The 19,260-nt window shown below is 42.4% G+C and overlaps 1 protein-coding gene across 9 annotated transcripts in view; it reads left to right on the forward strand.

Annotated features, from left to right (window-relative positions):
* IKZF2 (IKAROS family zinc finger 2) overlaps positions 1-19,260 on the forward strand; it is a 118,219-nt gene that overhangs the window by 87,452 nt on the left and 11,507 nt on the right. For all 9 annotated transcript variants that reach the window (XM_042035387.1, XM_042035392.1, XM_042035385.1 and 6 more), the window contains 2 exons: positions 7,718-7,855; positions 15,527-15,670. In XM_042035387.1, the coding sequence (XP_041891321.1) occupies positions 7,718-7,855; positions 15,527-15,670 (282 nt within the window). The remainder of the gene's footprint in view (positions 1-7,717; positions 7,856-15,526; positions 15,671-19,260) is intronic.

The raw sequence follows: 19,260 nt of genomic DNA on the forward strand, positions 1-19,260 counted from the left end.
CTGCAGATCAGTAAATACTATCTAATGAATCATATTATATAACACAGCCACCAGTAGCTGCAAAATAAATTGAAACACAAAGTAATAACAGGCTGCGGGTAGAACCTCTTGAAGGTACAGATAAGGACCCAACCCCTTAGATGCTGTACCTGAGCACTGATACTTGCAGATTTACTCTAGATTCTGGCTGTGTGGTTACTATAGACAGGATATGGATAGGGAAAGTTTCTCTTGACTAGTGCATTTACTTCTAGCCAAGCTGTAGCATGGATGAAGTCCTCAGGGTTTATGTGTAAGCTGGTGTTTAGCACTACTTGCTGTGGAATATCGAGGGAGAACTGAACACTGGTACAGTACTCACTGCTTGCTGCTTATTTGACAGTGCTGTAAACAACTGGCAGGTAGATGCAGGTGTCAAGCTGCTGGTCTGTGCCCTGGACGTGTTTATAGGAGAGGCAGGCGTGTCTAGAAAACACCGGGGTTGGAGGTGCGATGTTTTGCCGTTGTTTCGCTGAGTGCTGATGTACCACAAGTACCCAGCTGTGTTTCGCTGCTAGCTGTTATAGGACATGGTAGCTGTTGACAGAAATCACTTATCATTGACTACCACTGTGCAAAAAGTCAGGACAAGCTGTTTTTCATTTGCTGAGAACCTCACAAAATGTTGTGGCTGTTGAACAGCCACATACATATCAATAGGCAATTGATAATAATGTTGACTCAGAGGCATTGGGCCACAAGGTCATGAAGTCAGTCGAGTGCTCAGTTGTGAGCTCCAAGTCAAGAAAGTACCAGTTGCCTAAAGACCTGTTCGTAGGCTTCTTCTCTTGTATTGCTGCAGTTTGAGTTTTGAACCTTTTGAGGTGTTCAGAAACCTCATAAAGCGCAAATCTACTTCTGTGATCTCCTCTACTGCATGATCTGGTGAGCCAGCCTTTTACCACATGGCCTCATGAACCCTAATACTTGGCCATAATATGTTAATCTAAAAGGTCCTTGTAAAATGGAGACATCAGAATTCTCTGAGGTCCAGAAATATATCTGCATCCTTTGAAACATACTGCAGGTATTGCTGCCTGCTCTTGGACTGGGAAGATTAAAAGAAGAAAGAAAAAATTTATGTGAAGTTTTCATAATGTGACTAGAGATTTTGTTCTTTCTGAAAATCACATTGCTTTAGGATGTCGCAGGTTGGGCCCTCAGGAGAGGATGCACTTGACACTGAGTGTCTCCAGTCCGTGTGTTTGTGTGCTCTAGCAGCCTGAAGCTTTATTTTAGATGTTTACATGTTGTGACTACTGCATGCAGGTTGTCTTGGACAATCTTGGGCTGGGTGTGGAACTTGACCTTATTTCTGAACTCCAGTATATACAGGTATTCTGTGTGTGTGTGTAATCTCACAGGCAAAAAAAAAAAAAAAAAAAGCAACGCATCAAAGAGCCCCCATGAATTTCAATTAACACATTTACAGTCATTAAGCGCAGCAGTGAGATACAGCTTCGGAGTGGGAGGCAGTTCCCTTTACAAAGCTGCGTGCTGCTCAGAGCCAGCATGGGCTTAGGTCTCACTCTAATTTTTTTTGTGATTAGTTCGTTCAGGGGTCTGTTATTCATGTAAATATTTTTGTGTGTGAGGCTTTGAGCCAGGCAGCTCTAGACAAGCCGAGGTGCACTGTTTAATTACAGTAGCGAGGCACAGCTACGGTGTTGCGTCTCCACAGCGTCAGCCCTCCTGCTGGAGCCTCAGCTCTGCCACAGCCTTCTGTGGCTCTCACAACTGCATCCCTGGCATAGGGAACTGGAGGTGGGAAGGACAACAGCAGCTGTTATAGCTACCTTTCTGCAACTATTGCACCCTCTCTTTTTTGTCCCGTGTGGGGTAAAGGTCGCCAAGCTCGGGGCATTTGACATCCCCCTGCGCTCATTCGTTCCCAGTCTGAAAGGACTCCATGTAGCACATGGCCTTACAATGCCACATGTTATTTTATTTTTGATTTGATTTTCTTATTGTTCCTCTGCTCTGTGCCATCCTAAGTATCTCCTCCTGCTCTTTAATGTTCACTCCTATATCTAATATAATCACAGTGTATTATTAAGTCCTTAATTTCTCAGTAGAGGTACCAGTGCTATTTTTCTGTGTCTCCCTACTTGTGAGTGCTCCACAAAATTAGCCTCTGTGCATCTGGCAAAGTGCACAAGTTCATTTACATGCTGTGAAGAGGGGAATTATTACCTTAATCATACGTATGAATAATTGAAGCCCAGGAAATCAGAATAACTTGCCTGCAGTCACAAATTTGTAGTGTAACCAAGAGTTGAACCCTACGCTCCGTAGTCCCAGCCCAGCGTCTTAATCACATCTCCTACCTCTGTGTTAAAGCTGATTGTGCTCTGATAAGTCCCATTCAAGGCAAAGGGCTGCCTTGTAGGCAATGTGTGACTGCAGAACACTTCCCTTCACTCAGGCACATTCCAGTTTTAGGGAAGAAAATTAGTGAATTAATAAAGTGTATGGTTATGATGGGGGACTGTACAGGCTCACTGATATGTTGAGATGCTCAAATGCATCCAGAAAAGGGCAGCAAGGCTGGTGAAGGGTCTAAAACATGAGACCTAGGAGGAGCGGTTGAAGGAGCTGGAGTTGTTTAGCCTGGAGAAAAGGAGGCTCAAGGGAGACCTTATCACTCTCTAGAACTCCCTGAAAGGAGGCTGTAGTCAGGTGGGGATTGGTCTCTTCTCTCAGGCAACCACTGACAGGACGAGAGGACACAGCCTTAAGCTGCACCAGAGGAAGTTCAGACTGGACATCAGGAAAAATTTCTTCACAGAAAGAGTGATTGGGCATTGGAATGGGCTGCCGAGAGAGGTGGTGGAATCACTGTCCCTGGAGGTGTTTAAAGAAAGACTGGACGTGGCACTCAGTGCCATGGTTTAGTTGATAAGGTGGTGTTAGGTCATAGGTTGGACTTGATGATCTCAAAGGTCTTTTCAACCTAGTTCATTCTGTGATTCTGTGAAGTATCAGCTCAAAGGAACATTTTAACTTCAATGCTGCTTCAGAAAGATTCAGTCAGAGAGTGCTGATGTTTGCTCCAGCTCCGGATTGCTAGGGGCTGAGCAGGAGTTCAAATTTTACAGAAGTAAGTCCCACTCAGTGTGCTGCTGTCAGAGGGTCTCTTGGTCTGAGCCAAAAGTAGCTACATTAGATGGCCATACAGTGCAAAAATCATGGCTGGCTCCACTTCCACGGTGTGGCCAGGGCAATAGAGCAAAAGGAAAGGAAATCTGAGGCAAAGCCTCTGCTCCTTGGACTGGGCCAGCCCACGTCACACGGGCAGCAATGCCCGGCCCTGCCTGAGCAGGAGGTGTGAGTGCTCGAGCTGTGGCCAGGACCTGGGACATGAGCGAATGGACAGGGAGGAATTCTGCACTGCATTGCTGCAGAGGACAATGTGCTGCCCGAAACAGGGAGTGTTGTCTCAGTGCTCTTAAGGGAGGCAGGATTTTAGCTCACTAAAGTGCACTGTAGCTCTGAACCTGTACCATAAGCCTGTCTCACTTTATATGCTTGTGGCAAGGTGGTACCTGGGATGCCTTGTTGTTTCCCTTTGACTTACTTTATATTCTGCTATGCACTCGCATCTCTTTTGAGAGCAAAATGCTGTGCGAATGCCTTGCGGGCTCTTTCTCTGTCACTGACCTTTTTTTATGACTTTAAAGAAGTTTCCCTAGGCCCAAGTCTGCTTTCTGTCTTGAATATTGACCTTAGAGTTACACCATCTCATTGTCACTGCATGCAGACTTCTCAGCTATCAAAGTTCACCCACAGGACTCAAAGTATTCCTAACTCAGAAACACTTTGCTTTTATGTCCTCCTCCTCTTTCCCCTCCTCCCTCCACATGAGCATTTTAATTTCACAAGCAAAATACGTTTTGCTGTGAATTTCGACGAGTGGTTCACCTGTTTCCAGGGTAAAAATTGTACTTCAAATTTAAATGTCTTTTTCACTGTGACTGTCATAATATTTTCCATTTGAGGCTGAGATTCCACTGTGGGTTTTCTGTGCCATGTTGTCATCTGTCCAAATCTGAGCTTAAATGCGTGGAAATTCTGACATTTCAGTAAGAAATATAAAATGGGTTTTTTTATGTTCTTCAAGTTAGCTGTTTCATAGGTGTGGCCACTGGGTTTTGCCCAGCGCTCTGGTCTTTCCCAGTTCAACAACAGAGCGAAGATTTAAGTTTTTGGGCTTGTTTGCATTGACTGTGCCATGTCATTTTTGTGAGAATAAAGTGATGGTGATTTTTTATCTGGCTGTTGATCCTGAAAAGGTGATAAGGTAATAATGACCCCAAACCAGGGATTTCCAACCTGACTTTGCTTGGCAAGCGGTGGTTGCGTGTGATGCCGAATGTGGTGTCTGTGTATGTGTGGATCTTGCAGAAGGCAGCTTCAAATCAAGCAAACTTGAAGCAGTTTCACAGTGGAGATTGCTCCATGATGGAAAGACCTGGGGGTTTTGAGAGGGGTTTGGTAGGCTTCGTGCTGTTGGACTCCTTACCCTCAAGTCAATGCCCTGTAGACAGAGACCACTTATGCCTAGTAGTGTCAGCTACACATTTCGGGGGCAAATTTTGAATATCACTGTTTACCTACACTGGAGTATTTGACAAAGGCTGAAACCCTTTTTGTCAGTCATGTGGTTTCATGTCGGGTTGTTATGTGGAACAAAGTATGCTGCTGAGATTATCACCGAAATTGAATTCTCTAAAAGGCTTTTGCAGCTTTCTGTCAGGTAATATGAAATACATAGAAATGTACACCCACTGGCAACATTCACTTCCATATTTTTTTTTGTCATTAACTTCTTTGAGAATACAAGGGGATATTTGCAGCTATTTCAGTGGCTTGACATTTGTCACAATGATACAATTTCTAAAATCTAGATTGTAGCTGCTGCCTCAGCTCACTGAATCTCTTACCAAACGGCCTGTGAGAATTGCTGGTGACACAAACTCCTGCTATCAGAACTGATTCCATTGTGGTCTGACCTGATCGATTGCTCTTTAACACAAGTCACAGTCACTCTGTGTGATTTTATAGTGTAAATCAGATTTTACACCTGTGGGGCTATGATGTGATTGCATCTCTAGAGCCAGGGGGGACAGAGTTGGAAAACAAACCCATGGGAACTGTTCTTGATCCTACTCAACTGGCACTCACAAACTTCATTCTTTGCAGTTGTGTATTAAACAACATGACTAACATTTGCTACATGTTGTTTATTCTCTTCTCCCCAGAGAAGGGAACGTGTGTGTTGGGACTGTTTCTTTCCTTGAGGAATTATGTTCCTCAAATCCCATATTGCCTGTAGAAATCATGTCTTTATCATTAACTTTTATCATCTCTATTAACCTTCACATTTGATGGAATTTGGGTAGCTGACCATCTGAGATATCATTGGAAAAGCTGTGCCGTGTTGTATGTGAATAGTTACTGAAATGGTTGCAATGCAGGGAGCAACCATTTGAAGAGGTCTAATAAAACCTCTTTTTTGATTGTTAATTATTTTTTATAATATGAGCTTGTAGCGGAATATTTCTCTCTGTGTTAAATGATAATAATTTAATTAATTGTAGCTGCCTAAAATAGCTGCAAGCCATCCCCCCTTTTCCTTGTGTCTTACAGTTTATCTAAGTTGCTTGATAGCTTCATGTAGCCAAACTGGGTGGGCTAATTCAGCCCTGCTTCAGCTCAGTTAACATAATTTGTTCCATTGCACTGGATTTTTTTTATTAGACACCACATTAGCTTCTAATGAAGGTGTCAGATTGACAGACATTGATGCCATCTAGATGCACGATGAAGCATTGTAATGGTGATTATAGAAGTCTTTCCATCCTGGGGAGCCTCTGGTGTGTTTTCCTAAAGGTGCCTCCAGAATGAGCTGGCTGGTTTATGTTTAAGAGCTGAGGCTTGATCCAGATCGTTCACATCAAGGGCAATTATTCTGGGAATGATAATGAGTCTCACGCTGGGCCTCCACTGAGAATTCCATTACCAGCTTCAGTTAAGGGAACAGTGTAAGCAAGTGAGCAAACTAAAATAAAGGCCACAACAACTCTTTGGTCTAAGACACACTTTCTTGAGGATAAGCCTTACCTCTAAATAAAGAAACCCACAGTTTGGATACTTATTAAAAACAGGGTTTTCTTTTCCTTGGTGGACAACTTGGTTGTTCCACTGAAGTGTGCACACAAACTTTTTGGGAAAACCCGAAGCTTTCTGCAAGCATGTTTTCATCAAATCCCTTTTTTCTGAGACAGAAACATTTGAAAATGTTGGACCAGCTCTGATACCACAGGCTCAGGCTTTTTCTTCTTCTATTATAGGATGTGGCATGAGGGCCCAGAGAGTTGTCCTGACTCGGGGTTTTCATATTTGAGCCCTCTGCCCAGCTCATTCTTGGCTGTGTCTGTCCCCCCACAGCTTCCCTGCGTTTTCCCATCCCAGTGGTGACGGGGCAGTTTGGCTGCAATTAGTACAGCTCAGATTTCATTAAGTAAATGACTGTGAAAGGCTTTCAATATTGGGACAAACCCAACAGAAACATGTAGATTACCCAACAGAGGATGTTCTCAACTTCTTTGGCCAGAAACTAAAATTCTTACCTAAGATTTTCAAAACTCTGGAAGAAGTTTGACCTTCCCCTTCCCTCAGCCAGCTCTGAAGTTTGCAGCCGATGGTGTTTTACTAGACTTGCAGCACTGACTTAATAGCTCTTTAGTTATTAGAGGATAAATGTTCATGTTCTACAAGTTTAAATTATATTAAAAGCCTTTATTAGCACCACTTGGCAAAATATCTTTTGGCTAGCTTTCTGGCCTTGGGCTAGGCCATTCTTGTGGTTTCTTAATGACATACTATGAAATTGATATAATTTATGAGAATTTGGTGCCAGGTTTTGCATGTATTAAGAAGCATTTGCCGTTCGTGCTTAATGCTGCTGAGCAAAATGAAAAACATTAAAAACTCGAGTTATGTCTTGCATTCATCTGGCTTGATTTTCGTTGTGCATGGCCTTTGGTATTTTTATGTATATATATTTATATTGTGGTTTTTTTAATATTATCTGGTCTCTGAATTACTAGTGTTTGTTCAGTTCTGGCATGTAACAGTGCTGTTACCAAAGTTACTTTCTATTTATTTTCCAACCCTCCTTGAGTAATTTTGGCAGAGTTTTCTCAATGAAAGAGCTCCTCTGAGCCACGAAATGGGTTTCCCCACAGTTGGGAGAAGAATTAGGCCACTGGGGCAGCTCATTTTTGTGAAGGCAACTGTTTGCGCCATGGGCCAAAGGCCTCAGAAATTTCTTTCCCACGAGACTTGGTGACGCTCAGGCAGTGCTGGGGTGTGATTCAGCTGGTTGGTATTTTCCCCCTCTCGGCATCTGTTTATTTGCTTTGCCACCAAGGCCGCCTCCTTTTCCTTCTGCTGATACAGCGTTAGTGTGAAAAACGGATGGGGCGAAGCACCCAGCGGGTGGGAGGAGGCATGTGCGGTGGGAAAATAGGGCTGGGAGAAAGGTCTGGGGCTTGAGTAACCTTTCTTAGGTGTCTTTCCATCACAAGAGTTGTTTGTGGCAGAGGTGTGAGCTTTGTTGATTGCAGAAGCCAGCTGCCGTGGATCTGACTCGATGCTCTCATTCTTTCCGCAGTGGGGAAGCCTCACAAGTGCAACTACTGTGGCCGGAGCTACAAGCAGCGCAGTTCTCTGGAGGAGCACAAGGAGCGCTGCCACAACTATCTGCAGAATGTCAGTCTGGAGGCTGCCGGGCAGGTCATGAGTCACCATGGTGGGTGCAAGCCGCCTCCTGAGCTCCCTTGGACTTGGAGCATCTTGTGCGGGTGTTTCTTCCATCTCTTTCTTCCTTCCTTTCGTCTTTGCATGACTTCCCTCTTAGAGATTGCTTACACTCAGAGAGGCAGGAGAGGAAAAGATGGGCTAAAATCCTCACTCTCACCAGTTTAACAGCCCTATTTGTGCTTATTTTGTTTAAGTCAGTATTTCACTTTTTAGTATGTGTACCTATGCAGACATGAAAATAAAGCCAAGTCACCTGTTCACAATTACCCAAAAAGTCCTATCATAGAATCATAGAATGGTTTGGGTTGGAAGGGACCTTAAAGACCCTCCAGTTCCACACCCCTGCCATGGGCAGGGACACTTTTCACCACATCTGGTTGCTCCAAGCCCCATCCGGTCTGGCCTTGGACACCTCCAGGGATGGGGCAGCCACAGCTTCTCTGGGCAACCTGTATCAGGGCCTCACCACCCTCAAAAGGGGGAATTTCTTCCCAGTATCCCATCTATCCCTGCCTTCTGGCAGTGAGAAGGCATTCTCCTTTGTCCTGTCCCTCCATCCCTTGTCCCAAGTCCCTGTCCAGCTCTCCTGGAGCCCCGTTAGGCAGTGGAAGGGCTCTAAGGTCTCCCTAGAGCCTTCTCTTCTTCAGGTGAGCACTCCCAGCTCTCCCAGCCTGGCTCCAGAGCAGAGAGGCTCCAGCCCTTGGAGCATCTCCATGGCCTCCTCTGGACTTGCTCCAGCAGCTCCATGTCCTTCTTATGTTGGGGGTTGAAGCCATGTATAAAATGTCTGATTCCTTTCCCCTTCCTTTCTGATAGTGAGTGATAATTAGAAAAGATAAAGATGGCAGAGGTATTCAGAAGTCATTATTTCTACCCTCTGTAATATTATCTTATCCCTTCAAAAAAGGGAGGGATGGATATAAAAATCTCTAGAGCAGAATGGAATTCAGTAGTGTTGTAGAAAGTAATTATAACCAAAAAAATGTTTGTATGCATTTACATTTGCTAGTATTAATATGTTAACTAACACTGCATGTGTTAATATACATAAGGACTGAAGATTGCCAAATAGATTGTTGAAAGCAAGAAATGTCAAACTCTGTGAATTTGTTTTCAGAAATTTCTGGAGCTATTAGTATGGATAATGAGCATAATGTCTCAGACTGCAGGGTTGAAGGCTTATCTGTAGCAGTAAATGCTAAATGTAAGCTGTCCAAAAATGGTTATAATTTTATTCAAAATTAGTGGCTCACAAACTCTTCTAAAAGTGAACTTCTTTTAGCTTTTCAAAGTTGTCGTTAGATGTTTGGTACTTGAAGTGTTTAAATTTTTTTACTATTCAGAAAATTATGAAAATGGTACGTTTTCCATTTTGATTTAAAATTACCATATACCTACAAATACACTAAAAAGTTAGGCTGTGGGTAAACAAAAAGGCAAAAGAACATTTCCACTTTTTTTTTTCCATTTTGCTTATCATGGTTGAGTGGAGTCATATGGCTTAGTCTGGAAATTATTTCTGTAAAATCATTTCTAAAAACCTGAAAATGCAAGCCGAAATAAAATCTATTCATCATTGCTAATATAGGCTATATTTTGGTGGGAAAAATCTCCAGAATTTTTAAAATAGTACTTTCCTGTGATCCGTTTAAGCCTACAAAGGCACACTAGACATTTTTAGTACATGTTGCCAAAATATTCATACAGCTCTATTAAGCAATTGCTCTCCTTCTAGACACCAGGGAGACTAAAATCAACATTTAAAATGTCATTGATGATTTTAAAGATATTGAACTGAATGATTATCTGCCTGAGGTGTCTTTTTTCCTGGTAAAAGTCCGTGAAAAGGCAGATTTCAGGGCTTTGCTCTTTGGAGGGACCTGTTGTGGGCTTGGTCAGTCAGGTAGGAGTTGAACCACTGAGTTAATTCTCAACGAAATACACACTCCTCGTGCAACAGGGGCATGCCTGTCTTGTTAACCAGGGAGGGATGCCTTCAGTCAGCCTTTCCTTAGGGAATAACAGGAAGCTGCCTATAGCTGTGACAGCCAGGATGCTTGAGATCCTGCTATGGAGGAGCTTCCCTAATGCCGCTCAGTGTCTGGGTTTATTACACAGTTATTTATTAAAATAATTAATTAAAATAATTAAACTTTCTGAGGAAATCTAAAGCTTTTTCTAAACTGCCTAATACCATGACAAGAAGGGTAAGTCCTTAACCTTGTCTACCCAAAGAAGCTGCAGTGGTTGACCTTGCATTGATTTTTCTACCACCTGAAGTTAAACCAGTGCAAACCCCATGTGGACAGTTCTTTTATTTACAGCCTGACTGACTTTGCTTGGGCTTAAAATAGAAGTGTTCACACAACCGCTTCACTTTTCTCAACAAAATTAGCTTAAAACAGCACTTTGAATTCAACTAGTGCCTCTTTCTCCTCCGGGCAAATATGTGTGTGCCTCCCCTGGTGAATGTTTAAGGGGATGTTTGATCCACTGTCTTCATTTAGTTGTTTAGTGAGGGCACAGAGAGGACAGGCAGCGACAGGGAGCTCCAGATACAACCGGGACCAGTAATAAATCTCAGCTCACATCCCAGCATCACTCACCCCTGTGAGGCTCAGCATGAGGGTCCTGAGCACCAACCTGTAGAGGTCTGCAGCTTTTTCCTGGGACTGTAAAGACACCAGGGAAGAGTACAGAAATGATTACTCACCTTAACGTTAGGCCTTATACTAACCCTGAAAAAACTGTATTAAAAAAAAAATTGTATTAAAATTGTATTGATTTCCTTCTCTCCCATGTCACACATGGAAATTATATTCCTGAGGATGACAGAGTGTGCTTTGGAGACTTTTATTTTGCATCCTGTTGGGGTTGAGCTTTCCTGACTCTCTTTCCAAATACTTGGTGTTTTGTTTTTGCTGGGCATTTTGAGGCCTTGGAGCGTGTTTTGGTGCGACTCCTGCTCACAACTTCACCCTTACACACAGAACAGGGAGAGGTGGGGATTTTCTACCAGCATCCTGCTCCTCCTGCTTTAACAACACCAGCATTGGCCAACACTAAACATTGATCCAAATTATTTCTGCATAGACTAATTGTTCCAGAAAACTGGAAGCAGCCCCTAGAGGGTTTGGATTTTTTTCAGGCATTGTGCTCAAGCCCATCAATTTACAGACATCTACTTTGGTGTTTTCGATTATCTCTGTCTTGCAGATGGCTAGATCACCTGACTGAAGCCACAGGGGGAAACAAGAGAGGAGGAAGGAGGGCTAATTTTGTGGGGTGGGTAGGAATGTACAAGGCTCTGGGTCTCTCTCTGTCCTCTTGCAGGGTGCCGGTTGCTTGTTGAGCTGCCCCTCATGTTCCTGATCCTTGCTCAGCAGGACAGATGCTGCAAGAGAGATCCCATGATTTTGCTGTTGAAAATTTTCAGCTAAGCAGCACCGGCTCTGGAAGGAGAAATTAGTCTGCAGTCTCCTAGCTAGCAGTCTGTTGGGGGTGACAAAAAGGACAGTCCCTGAATGGCAAGAACATGACCTTTGCAGGAAAGAACAGGGAGAAATGTTGAAGGCTAGCTGTGGGTTATACCCAGTTATGCCTTCTTCTCCACCGCCACAAAGCCAAAAGTCCAGAGAAATTCTTCCAGGGGAATGGAGAAGTGTCCTCTTTTCAGGACAAGGAGAAAGAAGCCTATCCCTAGGCTGTGTGAGGCTCAAAGGCCAGCTCCACATAAAACACACAATGGCCTTGTGTCTTTCCCTCTTACATAGTTGCTTAAAACATCGTTAAAATGCTGGTCCCACAGGACACTTCACACCAGGGTCCATGGGAATATTTCCTGTCATTTCTCTGTGCACACACACTTCTTTTAAATAGCAATATTGTGAGCTTCAGAAAGGAAATTGAGGTTGATGGAGTAATACTAATTTATACCAGCTGAGACTTAGCCCAGTGTCTGGTGTCTGCACACAAAAATATTTATCAGCAAAACACACACTGGGTAATTTTTTTACTTCTCTTTTTTCCCCTATTCTTTCCTCACTGGAACAGCATAAACTTTTTTTAATAGTTCATGTGGTTTCCTACAAATTAAGAAGTAAAAAGTTAATCACTTTGAGTACTATGATTGAAAGACCGGTGTCTTCAGGAAAAGAAAGACTGTTCTGAAGACGATCCAAGTTTGTCAATTGAGAGTTTAGGCTCAGAAACACCACTTTGTGTTAACTGCAGTTGAGAGTGTTGACAGTGTCAGAGATGGTGAACTCTTCCATGGGCAATCCAGGAGTACACTCTGATAGCTGATGAAGAACATCCCTGAACAGAAATGTACTCAAGTATGGGCTTTTCTTGGGCTGGAAGTTTGATTTTTAGAATAAGAAAGTATTTCTTAGCTGAGACTGTAAATGCTCAGTGTAAAATGAGTTGCTGTATCTGAGCTAGTTATAGCCTGTCAGCTGTTCTTTGGTTGCTCTCACTACCAAGGTAATGAAGTAGGATGTACTACAACAAAGAAGGAATTGCATTTACTGCTGAGTAAATGTGTACACGAGCGTCTACCACAGAGCAGCTGATTGTTGAGAACTGGTAGTTTTGTGTGATTTATTTGGTTTCCCCTTTCTTATTTTGTTTTTTCTAAAAAAAAAAAAAAAAAAAATAGTGGAGGGTGGGCTATGTGTCCTTTATTTGTGTGGTTTTTAAATTGAAATGAAAATGAATTTATCTAGCTTTGTCAATGTGATATTTAACTCTTTGGGTTTCTAAAATGTGACCTCTTATCTGTTTGGTCCAGTTTTGCCTGCCATTTCAATTGTTTCAGAAACTAGACTATTTCCTTCTTTCCCTTCTCCCAGGAAATCTGCGTAACAAAACACACTCTGGTAACGTATTTCCATCATAACACAAATATTGGTGTGGTTCAGTGATTCTGTTGCAAAAGAGCCATGCCTTGCTTTATAGATTTGGATTCTGAGGTGGGAAAAAGTACCTTCAGCATGAAAGAAAAGAAAATGCTTTTTTTGTTGATGATTTTAGTTTTAAAATGAGTCCAAGCAGGATTTTTGCCTGACTTAGAGAAGAGCAGATGTCTTTTTTAGCACTATTCATTTTTCATGGAAGAAAGGTTTCAAATTCTGTGTAGGAAATTTTACACACATATGCCCAGCAGCAGAATTATTTAATTATTACTTAATTGTTGTAAGACCATACGAATGTCACTACATTTGGGGCTTATTCAGATGGCTTTCAGAGTAATCAGGAGCTTTAAACTGCTTCAGGATGCCTTGAGCAGGTGTTCCTAGGAGGGATTGAGAGCCCCCTGCACCTTGCTAGGACCACACCACCAGCCTTGTGTGTCCTGTGCACCAAGGGCTGGAAATCCTTCAAGTGGCATCCAGGTGGATGTGGCCCATGGCAGTCACATCCTGGGATTCACACGGTGTGTTGCGTGCATGCGCATGCATCCACTGAGCTTGGGTAAGCCAAAAAGGACAGTCAGATGCCAGTTTCCAGTGAAAGTCAGCAGACATAATCTTTCCTTTCTTCCCAAATCTCCTTGGTAAATACTTGAGTAGTGCAGATAGCTCCTGACCAAGCACGGTATTTAATTAACCTTAAAACTTTACCCTTAACTATTAAAGTATTCCAAGCCTCCCAGTCTACACTGGGCATTAATTAGGTCACTTGAACACTGCATCCCATTTTGTTGCAACATTAGATTCATTTCATATTTATGCTTTTTTTTCCCTCCCTTTCAGTGATGCCAGCAGGACTGCCTTGTAAATGAGAAACTATTGTGTTTCTCAGGGGGAGCATCCTGTACAAATAAAAAAGCAGCAGAGTAAATCACTTTATAGCATATGGTAGATTCTAAGCCTCAAAGTACTCAGCTTTCCATAGCAGCAGAGGCACAAATGGAATCAAATGAATAAATTGCCATGTTTTCTTATTATGGATGTCTGAATTGAGAAGTTCACCTGAGCAGATACTCTGTTTTGTAATTGCCTGGTATTTGCTCTTCCTTACTAGAAAGAAGGCAGAGACAAGGCTTTTATCACCCCATTTTTTGTATATTATGTGCTAGCAAACAGCTGTGTTTAGGAACAGGGGGTAGATTGTTCCATGTCAGGATCCTGAAGGTAGTGCAGTTACATGGGAGGAAAGTGGGCTGGTGGTGTTCATTTATGGCACTGTCTGGGAGAAGGTGTCTGTGACACAAAAGGCTGCCATGGTGAGAGACCGGAGGAGGGCTGGCAGAACATGAGGGTGCCAGTCCTTCTCTGCCACCTCTGCAATATCCAGCACTTCACTGGGAGGCTGATCTAAGACAGGGAATACAATGGGTTCCTCTCAGCTTACAAGCTGTAGGAACTGTGCCAGATCACCGCAGTTTCTGTTTTTCTGCCATCCATTCTTTATACTCCAACCATCCCATTAGCACATGGACTACTGGCTGATCCTGCTCTGGTTTTTCTTGCTTCCTTCCAAAGATGAATGCAGGACAATTAGGCCTGGTATCAAACTCATAGCAGCAGAGCAGAGCTATGCACTTGATATATATTGCAAATGACTGGGACTCTCCAGGCCTGATCCACAGTCTGGTACCGCTGACCCTTGTTGGTGATTATAAGAGGATGCTCAACAAAACCAAAGTATTTGTAGGTACTTAAGAATGGCTATATCAGCAAGTGACATAAACTCCTGTGCAAGTGGCTCACTACCCTGGTCAGAAGCCTGTGCAATTCCTACATTTGAGCTGTAGCACCTTATTCCCTAAACCAACAAATGACAAGGAGTGAAATGAGTAAAGACAGAAGAAGTTACTGGTTTTTTGGTTTTGTCTCAAATACAATGTATGAGCATTCCCCTGATGTAGTTAGCACAGGAATGCTCCCTGCTGATCCCAGTGATGTGAAGTAAGTTGCAGAAAACCTCTGTTCGCAGACTGTTAGATCTGTGCTTGAGGGGATAAAATATTAATCAAAAAAATGGGTAGTTTCTGTGTCTGATTCTGAAGGGAATTTCCACGTGATGTTAATCCTGTAATTCCAGTATAGTGTCTGTTGATTTTACAGTCTCATTACAGTGTGAAGAGAGGAAATACGCTTTAGCAAACTGATCCTTCATTTGAGAACCCTTTGTCTCATGGAACACACAGCCAGGCCCAGCAAACACAACTCATCAATGCCTTGTGTGATTTTTAATCATTGAGATTAGTGCAAAAATATAGTAAGAGTAATTATGCTGTATGATAAGTGTGAAGGGAATACACAAAGAACGGTAACTAAAGATTTACATTGGTGACAGGTGACCGTATTGAAGAGAGAATAACACAAAATATCACCTACAGAGTGAGTTTCAAAAGTGTCCCCTCCTCGCTGGTGATCTTGAGTGTCCAGAACAAAACAAGTCCTTTTATAAATGCTTAAAATTGGTTTCTGCTAAATAAGATGTTCCTGAGGAGAGATGTTTTGTGAATGTGGCTCTGCTTACAGGTGATTGCTGTCTTGATGCCCAAAGCGTTCTCACACCTTGCTTTATGTTGTGTTCTCACACCTTGCTTTATGTACTTTGTTGCACAGTCAGCAGGGCTCGAATGATTTGTGTTGTCTGTGAAGTGTAGACCAGACCTGTCTGATAACCATTTTTTGGTTTTATGTAGTACCTGCTCTGGAAGATTGTAAGGAGCAAGAGCCTGTGATGGACAACAATATTTCTGTGGTGCCTTTTGAGAGACCTGCTGTTATAGAGAAGCTGACAAGCAACATGGGAAAGCGTAAAAGCTCCACCCCACAGAAGTTTGTGGGTAAGCTGGAAATGAGCCTTTTATTCTTTTTAGTGCATGGGTATAGGTAACATGCTATTGTAACAGCCAGAAGAACAAGGGGAGAAGTAGCACTCTCACAACTTGGTTCTGATACAACAATGGAGGTGGTTAAATCACAGCAAGAAATCATGATAATTATTGAGTTCATTTTACCAATCCAGAGAATTCAAAAGTGAAGTCCACTGCCATGTAAATGCCTTAGAAAACCTTGAGTTTTTTACTTAATGGTGGGGTTTTTTGTGGTTTTTCTTAAACTTTTCTCTAGCCCTTTTGAGATTTAGACTTGTCATCTTCCCTCTCCTTGCTCCAGAAAAACAAAAACAAAAACAAGCTAAGACTCTCGTATAATTATCTGTCTCCATATGTGTTAAAAAAACCAAACAACAAGTATCTCAAGACTTCTAATTTGTATTAAATTTCTGACACTTGGCAACAACTGGTCTGATAATACTGGCATGAGGAAGTAAATCACATCCCTTGTGTTGGAAGAAGTTCTTGCTCCAAGTGCAGCACCTTGCACACAGTAAACTTATTAATGCATGAATATGAAACAGTGTTGGGTGGCTTTTGGTTACTAGATTTAGAATCCTAGGTCAAGAATTCATATTTTGCTTTGAGTTTTGACACATTAAAATTATTCCGCTTATAACAGGTGACAGTATGGAGAATTTTACTTGGTTTGAGCTGTAACTATAAACGGCTTTTTACTGCTACTGAAGCAATGCAGAACTTCTCAGGAGGGAAGCTGGAACAGAGAATTGTTTGGGGTGTCAGACTGTGCAGTCACGTAATAGGCATTTTCCATGCTCACTCCCTGGAAGGGCAGTCACACAGAACTTAAGGGTGTCTCATTCTGCCCACACTAAGGACATTTACAGAGAGGATCAGAGGACTGTAAGCAATTAGCACAGCCATTTAGAAAAGTTGTTGCCCCTCAGCTAAATGCAGATTCAGATGGATTTGTTAAATCACCCCTGAAGGTGGCTGTAAGTAACCTGCATGGTTTGGAATAGCAGGGGGCCAGCAGTGTGCAGCAGCTCACCTGGGGGGACTGACACACTGACCTGGCTGCTCTCGGTCACCTGACCATTCCCAAATACCAGTGCTGAGCCAAGGTTAGGCCAGCCATGATGCATCCCACGTGGGGAACGCTGGGAGACATCAGTATTTCCTACATTGTTATAGTTTTAGACCAGAAAGGTGATTTTTACTTGTCCACTCACGCACCATTGACCATATGTTGTTCTTGTGTTCAGAGGTAAATTTACTGATTGGAAATTCTTGCCTGAGAGATGCTGTACCACATTATTATTCTCTTCAGCAGGTTAGACTATTTTGTTGTTAGATAAATCTGGTTTTTTCTATAGGTGTAACATGTCATTATCCATATGTAGGAAAAAAAATACCCCCTTTCATATTTACCGTATCTTACTTTTCTGATCTTTAGTGGCATCACAGTGTTTAGAATAACAACAGTCTTCACTTGGCTGCCTTTCTTTTTTTTTTTTTTTTTCCTCCTTCACCATGACCTCACTTTTCTTCCCTTTTTCTCCCCAATTAAATATTGTTCAACTCTATCAGGAAGAATGTGTAATGGTTCTCTTGCTTGCAGGAAATTTTCCTGTGTATACTGCAAGCGTGGCACCTATCCAAAACAACTTAATGGTGTTTATGAGAAGGTCATGTAAGCATAAGCTAAAATCTTTGCATGCTACATCTATCAATGCTTTACTGCTCTTTCTGATCAACAATCTCCAAGGGACCGTGGTTATGGACCACAGGCTCTCTGGCTGAATTTTCAGGAGGAAAGGAGGGCAGTGTACAGCAAATAGAATGAATTCATTTCTACGTGAGAGATTTGGTTATATATTGAGGTACTACTCTTAGCAAACCAGTTTAAATAGTGGAGACAGAAAGTACAATTTGTGATGTGCAGGAGTGTGAGTACTTCTTTTTGCCCCTTGTTCAATAAGAGAGAGGCAGACACCAGTTAAATTAAAAGCAGCTGTCTTCAGGCTGGTCACGTAGAAGCAGATTCACGTATTTTCAGCTGGAATTTGGAGCTTACTCTTAGAATGTCACTGAGGTTAAGAACTGGCAGGATGCAAAAGGAGACATTTATGTGGCTTACGATAAGACCATGGTTGTTAGAGTAAGAATTAAAAATACACGGGCGTCTCAGAACAGATGAAGATCAGCCGGCTGCCAAATTACAGTCAGCTTCTGGTTAATGGGGGTCAGGGAGAAACTTCCCCAGGGGGAAATGCTGGAACGGCTTTCTCCAAGATTTCTTGCAGCTTTCTCCCAAGTGTCCAGCATTGCAGCTGCTTTAGATACTTGATGAGATGGACTACAGGTATCACAGGACAGCTGTGTCTGTGTGCTTTGATCTAGCTTCAAATACCTGTTTCGGGGTTTATTTGAATGTCATATGGCCAGAGGGGAGAATGTTTTTTCTTCTACTTCACTAATGTAGGGCAAGGATAAATAGAATTGGAGCATAGTTTAAATAAAAATTCAGAATGATTGGTATGATTAGCTGGTTTTAAGTAGAATTGGCTAAAGAGGAATTTAATTTGGAAACCACGTTGTACTGGTCTATTGGACTGTTTATTGGTTACTTCTGAGCTCTGTGTTTTATGCCCTCTCCCTCCCATGTTATCATTTATTTTACTTTTTTATGTCACCCTCCATTTCTCAGGCTCTGACATCTTTGGAACTGGTTCATAATTAAAGGAATAAATAATTCAGGTCACTGGCAATTTACAGCTTTCTTTGCTGTCTGTGCTGGAGTAACTAAACATGGATGATGAAAGGAATCAAAATAAGGTTTGCATCATTTATCCAAGTAGCCCATAAAGCATGGGTAATATTTCTTGATCTATAAAGCCTACAAAGGACTGACAGTGTGTTTGGCAGCTGGATCAGGCCATCACCAGATCCATTTCTTTATCCAAACACAAGAACAACACAGGTGGCCAGAGCAGGTGACAGGCACCAGTGGGCACCAGACACACTTGCCTCCTGGAGCTGTCCTCCAGTCCCACTTTGCCCCCACTTGGGAAGGAGCTGCTCTCTTTCATGGGAGGCTGGAGCCACATCCTGTTACAAAGCTGTCCATCCTGTCTGTGGCAGCACAGCCATCACAGACTGCCAGACCACAGCAAAACACTGAAAAAAGGATGTTTGATGGCAAGATTCATCCACAGGTCACGTTAGATTACTGGACCAGCGTTGAGTACACAGCATGAGGTACACAAACATGGTAGGGTGTCCAGCCATGTGAACAGTATTGCTGAAGACAGTAGGAATATTCATGTGCTTCACTTTAAACTTACATTTAATTACCTTGCTAATCAGGGCTACGTTCCCCAGCAGAAGTGATGCATCATCTCTAAGGATAACATGGTTGTTCTCTATGCATCACTTTAGAATAAGTCACACTAAGTAGAATGAACTATTATAGTCAAAAATAAAATGCTGAGTGATAGCTGTGTTGAAATGTACTAATGCAGTTTGGAAGAGATCTGGGATTGCAGTTCTGTTTCTTATAGTGGTTTATACACATT

The sequence above is a fragment of the Corvus kubaryi genome, unplaced genomic scaffold (assembly GCF_017639235.1).
Source record: "Corvus kubaryi isolate FWS band 111438036 unplaced genomic scaffold, C.kubaryi_AGA036_p1.0 37383, whole genome shotgun sequence".
Classification (NCBI taxonomy): domain Eukaryota; kingdom Metazoa; phylum Chordata; class Aves; order Passeriformes; family Corvidae; genus Corvus; species Corvus kubaryi.